At 43.4% G+C, this 8,649-nt stretch overlaps 1 protein-coding gene across 3 annotated transcripts in view; it reads right to left on the minus strand.

The window, feature by feature from the left end:
• Positions 1-6,415, minus strand: part of Rft1 (RFT1 homolog) — a 58,782-nt gene extending 52,367 nt beyond the window's left edge. For 2 of the 3 annotated variants that reach the window (XM_029555398.1, XM_008851818.3), the window contains exons 1-2: positions 6,300-6,415; positions 1,866-1,951 (exon numbers count right to left, since the gene is read on the minus strand). In XM_029555398.1, coding sequence (XP_029411258.1) covers positions 1,866-1,951; positions 6,300-6,362 — 149 coding nt within the window. In that variant the 5' untranslated portion in view covers positions 6,363-6,415. The other variant, XM_029555399.1, reaches the window with a different exon arrangement.
• Between the last annotated feature and the right edge of the window lie 2,234 nt (positions 6,416-8,649).

Genomic DNA, 8,649 nt, shown 5'->3' on the forward strand with positions numbered 1-8,649 from the left:
AAAGAAAGAAAGAAAGAAAGAAAGAAAGAAAGAAAGAAAGAAAGAAAGAAAGAAAGAAAGAAAAAGACATCTAAGGATATAGCTCAGAGGCACAGTACCTACCTAGCATGTGTAAGACCACAGGTTCAGTCTCCTAGCAATGAGGAAAAGAGAAAACAAAACAAATCCCCAAACTACTGGTAGGGATTCAGAGGACAATGGTCTCTTAGGAACACCCTCCCTCCACCAACAATCTGACCCATATGAACAGAGTCAGGAACTAAACAAAGCACACCTAAGTATGTGTGCCTACAGTTACATCTGGGCTAGAGACTGTTGCAGCCTTTGTGGCTGTGGACAGAGATGAGGCCGTAACTATAAGGAAGAGAAAAAGACAAGCTTATCGACCCACAGCCTGAGCCACCACACCTGGCTTTTTTTTTTTTTTTTTAACTTTTATGTTTATGAGGGTTTTGCCTGCACCTGTGTGTACAATGCCCAGAGACCAGAAGAGGGCATCAGATCCCCCTAGAGCTGAAGTTATAGACAATTGTTAGCCACCTTGTGGGTCCTTGGAACAAAACCCAAGTCCTCAGCAAAAGCAGCCAATGCTCTTACGCACTGAGCCATCCCTCTAGCCCCTCACCCTACAGCTTTTGGTGACACTGAGATTAGTGACTCTGTGGCCTCTGAAAAGCTGAAGATCTACTGAAGGGAGGTGCTAGAGAATCTTAGGACAGATAGCAAGGCAGGCAGGCATTACAGATGTTGCTGCAACCCAACTCAGAAGAGCTGCCTAGACACCCTGCTGACAGGCAGCACCTGGGTGAAGGGGAACAGCTGGGGTTTCTCTGCCTCTGTAGGCAGTGGCCTGGTGAAACTGCCCAAGGTACATACTGCCCCAGTAGCCCATTCAACATTGCAGATGAAGAGCCAGAGTCAGATTTTAATCAGTGGGAAGGACAGGCAAAGGCTGCCAGAGCAGGTACCTGATAATCTGAGGGAGACTGCATGGGGAGGAAAATTTAAGTCCTCTTTCTTCCTGCTTTTAAAATAGTGTATCTCAAAGATTGGTCTCTGCTGCAATATCACCTCAGGAGAATACAAAAATGCAGATTTCCAGGCCCTTCCTCAGTCCTAACTAGTACAAAACTCCAGATGACTGCTTTGCATCCCATCAAAGTTTGAAAACTGTTCCTAGGCTCTCTGCAAAGAACCAAGAGCTTGTGGTAAGTACAAAGCATAATGCTGTCTAGAACACCCTGTCTTGTTTATCAGAATATAAAGAAACACCTGAGAAGCTGAGCTGTTCTGAGGAATCATAGAATTTCATGTGTTTTTCTGTCATTTGTGAATATAAAGTAGGTATAGGTGTCCTAACCAAAAGAGAAGAAACAAGGTGGTCTAGAAGACAAAACACTTTCCACAGAACTAATCACAAGGACTCAAGCTCTGATCCAAGTTACCATATCTCAATTATAAAATCATCGAGGAGGAAAGGAAGGTGGCTGTTCCAGGCCTGCAATTATGAGGCACATCCTCACGAACTATAGAATTTCTGCTTCCTGTGCTGTCAGCAGGACAGGAACACAGCACTACACCTGAGACATTTGCAACGAATTACTCCCACTCTTCTCCTGAGTTCTAAGAGCAAGGAAATCAGAACAGCTGATAGAGAAATGTGCACTTGGAGACTGCTAATGGAAAACACGGCATGGATCCATTAAACACAGCAGCACCCACTTATCCCCTACCCCTACAATCCTCTTCAGCCCACTGCTGAAATGTTCTGCTACTGGGAAAATCCAAGGGTGGCACACAGGTATAATCTGAAAAACTGAGACTGGTGATGTAAGCTGTGAACACTGTCAGTATGCTCCCCTTACCTGACATTCACTATGCCAACGATCTCCTTTGACAGGAAGCGAAGAATAAATGCATTCAAGACAAAGGTGATTAATCGAAACAATACCTGTAGGAAAATAAGAAAAATACATAAAAATGGATTGTGTTTGGAGTATTTGCTTTGGTTAAATGAGGACCATGTGGCTCTTTCCTAATGTGGCATGATGACACACAGCAGCTTTGCCATGAAATCTCTTCTCTAAGATGCTTAGCTTACTCAATTTCTTCTCAAGTGTCAAACTTTGGAGGTTCTCACCATCCCAAGCAGTGGGCAAAGAACCCAGGAAGGTATTTGGGAGTCTCCCTCATTTACTGATGACGAGAGAAGCCTCAATTGATTCAGTGAATTTCTTCAGGCTCAAAGTCAAACACTCCAGGAGGCAGAAAGCGAATTGTAATAATGACTCACACCATCCAGGCCCCTCATCAAAACCCTTCCAGACATGTCCAACCTGTAGCTCTTGGGTCACCTGAGTCCCAGCCATGGATGCAGCCCAACACATTTGTAGATCAAAATGTCAAAAGACACTTAAGCAAGTGAGAGTCTGCAGAGGAGAGCAGACTCACTAGGAATATGGAGCCTAATTTCTTTCTTCTCTGCCTGTTAATCTAGGATTCCAAGAAGGACATTTAATCTCTTTGAAATTGTCTTCTCTTAATTAGAAAACAGAAAACACTGTATTTCTTTATGGAACACTTGCCTATTTCTAGAGAGCAGTTGATGCATCTTTTGAATAACAACTGCAATAAGATCCTACAAAATGAGAGTGAGGAAATAGAGTCCAGCCATTGTTATTTAATAGGGACATATCCTGGGACTTTCCAACCTGCCAATTCAAGAAAACCATCTAAACAGAGTTCTTCCCATGAGACAGAGGAAAAGAAGAAACTGCAATTAAACGAGACTGCCAAATGGAGGTGCTGGATAGGATGCAAGTCTTACTCGTGCTGTCTCTGCATCCCAGCCTCAAATGACAAATCAATTCTGTGTGAAACACTCTCAGAGTTATCCATGTACATAGCTGCCATTTGGAAGATTCAATCAATGTAGACTACAGGATCACGATAGTCTGAAGATCTCTGGGCCAGTAAACACTATCCTTAAAGTGTCACAGAATGGCAAGGTTTCCAATGCCAAGATTATCACCATCTTTATGGAGTCAAAGGTGACCTTCTGAATGTGACGAAAGCTCCACAGCCTCTCAGAAGCATACAGGTACATATAGATATACCAGTTCTGTATAGATATACCAATTCTGTACTGAGTGTCAGGGGCTGGGAGCCCATTCATAGTTTCTTTACTAGAGAAAGTGCTCAGCTGGCTCTTGACTCATTTAGCTCTTAGATGCATCATCTTCTCATTCTTACAAGCCTCGATTTCCTCTGCTGTCAAACGAGGCTACATATCTCCTAAGTTTGATTAATAGTCTAAAATAAGATAGTGTGCGAGGATTTTTTTAATGCATAGAAATTAGAAGCATACATTGTGGTTGACTCAGAGTTAAGACGATAAACTTGCAAATTCTTACATAACAAAATGTAGTTGCAGAGCTACATTTGTCAGCAGTATAACTTGAAGAAACATGTCAGACTGAATTAAAACACTCAAGAGTCTAGGGGCTGGAGAGATGGCTCAGCAGTTACGAGAACTGGCTGCTCTTGCAGAGGACCCAGGTTCAGTTCCCAGCACGCACATGATGGCTAACAACCATCTGTAATTCCAGTTCAAGGGGATCTGATGCCGTCTTCTGATCTCTGTGGGCAGTGCACAACACAGGTGCACTTATATACAGGCAGACAATGTACTCATACACAAAATAAATTTTAAAAAGAAATCTAAACTCTATGGCTATTCTTAAAAATCCATATATATATATACATTCATGAAATGCCATTATGAAGCCCATTATTTTATACAATATATGCCAATTAAGAATTGTACATTTACAAAGCTATCATTATCCAGGCCACTTAAGGTCTCAGGCCACACCCCTATCTTCTAATTGGTCTGAATAAAGGTTTGAGCTAATAAAGTGTTTGCTCTACACAGTGGCCCTTATTAGAAACAGTCTCCATTTATTTTCACAATGTACTTTTTTTTCCTGAGGCAGGGTCTCACTATGTAGACCAGGCTTGAACTTACAGAGATCTGCCTGCCTCTGCCTCCCGAGTGCTGAAATTAAAGAAGTGTGCCACCAAGCCCAGCTAATGGACTTTACTTTTTTTTTGGTCTTTTTGAGACAGGGTCTCCCTGTAGCCCCAGCTGTCCTGGAACTCACTATGTAGACCAAGCTGGCCTTGAACTCACAGAGATCCGCCTGCCTCTGCCTCCTGAGTGCTGGGACTAAAGGCATGCGCCACCACACCCAGCCTGGACTTTACTTTAAAAAAGCTTTTATATTTGTTATTTGACCCTTAAAAACAACCAGGCTTGGCTGGGTGTGGTGGCACATGCCCTTAATCCCAGCACCCAGGTGAACTTCAGTGAATTCAAGGCTAGCCTGGTCTACATAGTAAGTTTCAGGCCAGCCAGGGCTACATAGTAAGGCCCTATCTAAAAATAAATTGGGAAAGTCCCAGGTCATATTCTTGTTTTGTTTGGTTTGAGACAGGGTATCACAAAGAGCTCTAACTGATCTGGAACTTACTATGTAGACCAGGCTAGCCTCAAATTTACAGAGATCTGCCAGCCTCTGCCTCCCAAGTCCTGAGATTAAAGGTGTGTGCCACCATACCTGGCCCATGCTATTAAGATTGTACTATATTATTTTAACCAATTCCTTACTTTTGGAAATTTAGTCTTTTCCATTCCCTCTGCCATAAATGCTCCAATAAACAAATTTCTTGGGGTCAGGGGACCACCAGGGCTGGGAGTATAGCTCAATGGTAAAGCACCTGCTTGGCATACATGAGGCTCTAGGTTCAATTCCCAGCACCAAACAACAACCAGGAAAATACACCAGAAACAAGACTCAGTGATCTGCCATTCACCAGCAAACAAATGACTTAATTTTACAGTTAAGTCACCTGACTCCTAGTCCAGTGCATCTTCTACTAACATGTTTCCTTCTTCTGAAGCTAACCTAGATAGCAAGGTATTATCAAAGGTGGAAGAACCAACACTGTGTACAAAGCATTGAACTCACTTATACTGTGAAATCAGAAAACAAAAAACTAAATAAACCCAGGATTAGACAAAGGGTGGCTAGCATCTATTATGCACATACTGTGTACAAGGCACTTTTCTACATGCTTCACCCCTACACTGCCATCTACAAACTTAATACCTTAATAAAAACAGCTAACACTTATTAACCACCTTGTAATGTGCCAGGATTTAACAGGAATGATTTCCTCTAACCTTCCAAATGTAAGGCTATATTACTGTTCTCACCCAAGATGAGGAAGCTACTGGGATGGTGGTGCATTCCTGTAATCCCAGCACTTGGTTAACTGACGCAAGTACATCAACAGTTCAAGTCCAACCTGGACTACACTGCAAGAACTGTGTCAAAAAGAAAGAAGAAAAAAGAAAACTGACTTATCAAAAAATCCACCTGCCTCTGTCTCCCCAGTGTTTATATTAAAGATCTGCACCACCATGCCCAGCCCAAGCAATATTATCTTCAAAGCAGACATCTAGCAAGTAAAAAGGCTCAAACCAAAGTCCGAGATGGCCTGATTCACTCCCCCTAACCTCTTTGTGACTCTAGGATAACGGTGGAAGTGGATTCAGGACTTGTGTGAAATAGGGTGGATTAGCTGGCAAACAAGATCAGAAAATTGAAGATCTTGACTTAGAACTGATTTCCAGGGTTGAAAGAAATCTTTAGATGTCACCTGAACGAACAATTGTCATGATCTGGCAACTGAAATGAATTAGACCAAAAATGACTTTTCCAAACACCTGCAGAAGATGCAGCTAACATTTGTTAAATGCATACAAGTATACGGGTGCTGTGTTAGGTGCATTTATTCTATTGACCCCAGTCAATTCTTCCAACTGCCTTATGAACTATATATCACCCTCAATCTATCAGCAAGGAGCGGAGGCACTGAATGTGATTTGTCCTGGGTCATGCAGCAGTATTGCGTGAGCCCGGATCCCTGTTCTTGGAGCTGCCATGTCGTCTCTAAACTCTGTGGGACTCAAAGTTGAAGGTGTTTGAGGACCAAGGATGGGGACACAGGAAACGAACCCCAGCCTTAAAGTTATCATTCCCGAGCACCAACCATCTTCTGCCTTTGCCACTTAATGGTCTCCTTCTGCCGCTCGGAAATACAACGTTCAGAATGAAAGCTGCTTGTTGCAGTCACTCAGCCAACCCTCCCCGCCGCGGTCTGGGGTAGAACCCGCTCCACAGCGGGCGACGCGGCGGGCCCGTCCCCATGCCTGGAGCCGGGGCGCAGAGTACCTGCAGGAGGAGACCGGAGGAGGCCAACCGGGCCGCCTGGCCCAGCACCTCCTGGCTGCCCATGGTCTCGGCGCCTGGGCTCACAAGAGGAAACGCCTGCCAGCGGCCGTTCGGTCGCGGGAAGATGGTGTCATGAGCAGGTTCGTTTCTGATTGGACACTTTGATGGCGGAGGCGGGGCTCAAGAAGCTGTGTCCTTAAGCGCCTGCGCTTTAGTCTTGCTTCTGTCCTGTTTTTGTTAGTTTTGTTTCCGAAGACTGAGTTAGTTTCTGTAGCTCATGCCAGCTTAGAACTCCCAATTGAGTCTCTAGCGTGCTGGGATTACTGGTGTGTTCTACCATGCCAGATGTTTTGAAACAGGGTCTTGCTATATAGCCCAGGCTGACCTAGAATTCACTTAAGTAGCTTTGAATTCCTGTTCCTCCTGCCTCAACCTCGCAAGTGATGAGATTACAGGCTTGGGCCGCCACACCAAGTTGGCATCTTATTTTTTATTTTAATTAAAGTTATGGGGTTGGAGAGATGGCTCAGCCATTAAGTGCACTGGCTGCTCTTCCAGAGGACCCAGGTTCTGCTACCAGTACCCACATGGAGACTAACAACCATCCTAAGTCCAGTCCTAGAGGATCTAAGGCCCTCTTTTGGCCTCCGTGGGTTTTGTACTGCACAGGTTCCCTTATATACCTGCAGACAAAACACTCATACACATAAAATACTGAATAAATTTTTAAAAATTAGATTATCATATATATGATGTGTGTGAAGGTCAGAAAACAACTTTCAGGAATCAGTTCTCTCCTTCCACCTTTACATGGGGTTCCAGGGATCAAACTTGGGTTATCAGGCTTAGGTGACAAGTGCTTTACCTGCTAGCAGATCCATTGATGTTCTTTTTTGGTGGGGAGGTTGAGGACTGGGAATTGAAACTTGGGCCACATGCATGTGAGCCAAGGGCTGTACTACAGAGCTGCAACCCCAGCCCTCTTCTTGCTTTTTTGATGAAAATTGTTTGCTTTCTATATGTGTTTCTTTTTGAAAGTAAGTTAAATACTGTGGCAAGTATTAAAAGATGGGTCACTATCCTATTGCTGACAACACTACATACGTAAGCTGTAGAACAAACAAGGAGAAATCAAGCTGGTGCTGACTTCAGAGCCTCAACTCTACTGGCTAGCAATCATAATGCTAGAAGGTGCTATGCATACTGCCAGAAGGAAAAAAATATTCATCAACCTTACCCAGCTGTGAGTCCCTTGAACTACAACAACTAACCTGGTAAGATATGCCCACTTCTTGTGCAATAGAGGCACAAATATTATTTGAGTAACAAACCACTCTCTCATTGGACTTAAGGTCCACTTCATAGGATGGAACCCATGCCTGACATTAAGATCAGGCTTAAGAGCCTGAAGGTAGACAGGTCACAGGACATAAGGGAGAGCCTAATGCTAGTTTTCTACTAAATAGTTAATCATATTAAAGTGATTCCTAATGACTTATTGTTATACCCATAGATTAATGCATCTCTTAATTCTCACCAGAGAAATTTCATTATACAGCAGATGGTCATTAACATAGAAACCCACAACTGGCCAATGTACAAAGAACAAGAGGCTGCAGAGTGCTTATCCCTGAATAGGACAGCTATATCAAACTTCTGCCTCCTAAGCCTCAGGGATCATTGTGGAAAAAGGGGCAAAAAGTTGTAAGAGCCAGAGGTGGTGGATGACCACAAGAAACAAGAGTTTTCCAGACAGCTGCTCAGTTACTCATATGAACTTACAGCAATGGTGACAGCATGCACAAGTCCCATGAAAGCACAAACTAGACAAAATCCCAGCACAGACATGGGGAAGTGGGTAAGAAGCTCCACTCTCACCTAAGGAAATTTTGCCAACAGATAGCTTCTGGGACGAGGAGAGCCAGTCTTTTTCAAGGATGGGACTCTTGGTAAGTTAACCAGGCTCCAGTGGATGGGCCCACACTGAAGAACATTTGGAGACACAAATTAGACTCTATAGGCCTTATTATATATAATAGAATATATTAAATTGGGTGGGGGAAATAAGGGAAGGTGGAGATAGGGGAGGGGATCTAAATACCTTTAAATAATATTGTATGAAATTCACAAAAATAAAAAGTAAAATCAAATTTAAGAAAAAGTGTCAGGGACTGGGGATGTAACTCATTCGGTAGAATGCTTGCCTAGCATTTATGAAGCCCTACGTTCAGCCCCCAGCACCATATAAACCAAATGTGATGGCCCATACCTGAAATCCCAGAACTAAGGAAGTGGAGTTCAAAGGAGCCAAAGATCAAGATTATCTTTGGAAGCCAGATGTAGTGGTATG

The sequence above is a fragment of the Nannospalax galili genome, unplaced genomic scaffold (genome assembly GCF_000622305.1).
Source record: "Nannospalax galili isolate Female #2095 unplaced genomic scaffold, S.galili_v1.0 scaffold485, whole genome shotgun sequence".
NCBI lineage: Eukaryota > Metazoa > Chordata > Mammalia > Rodentia > Spalacidae > Nannospalax > Nannospalax galili.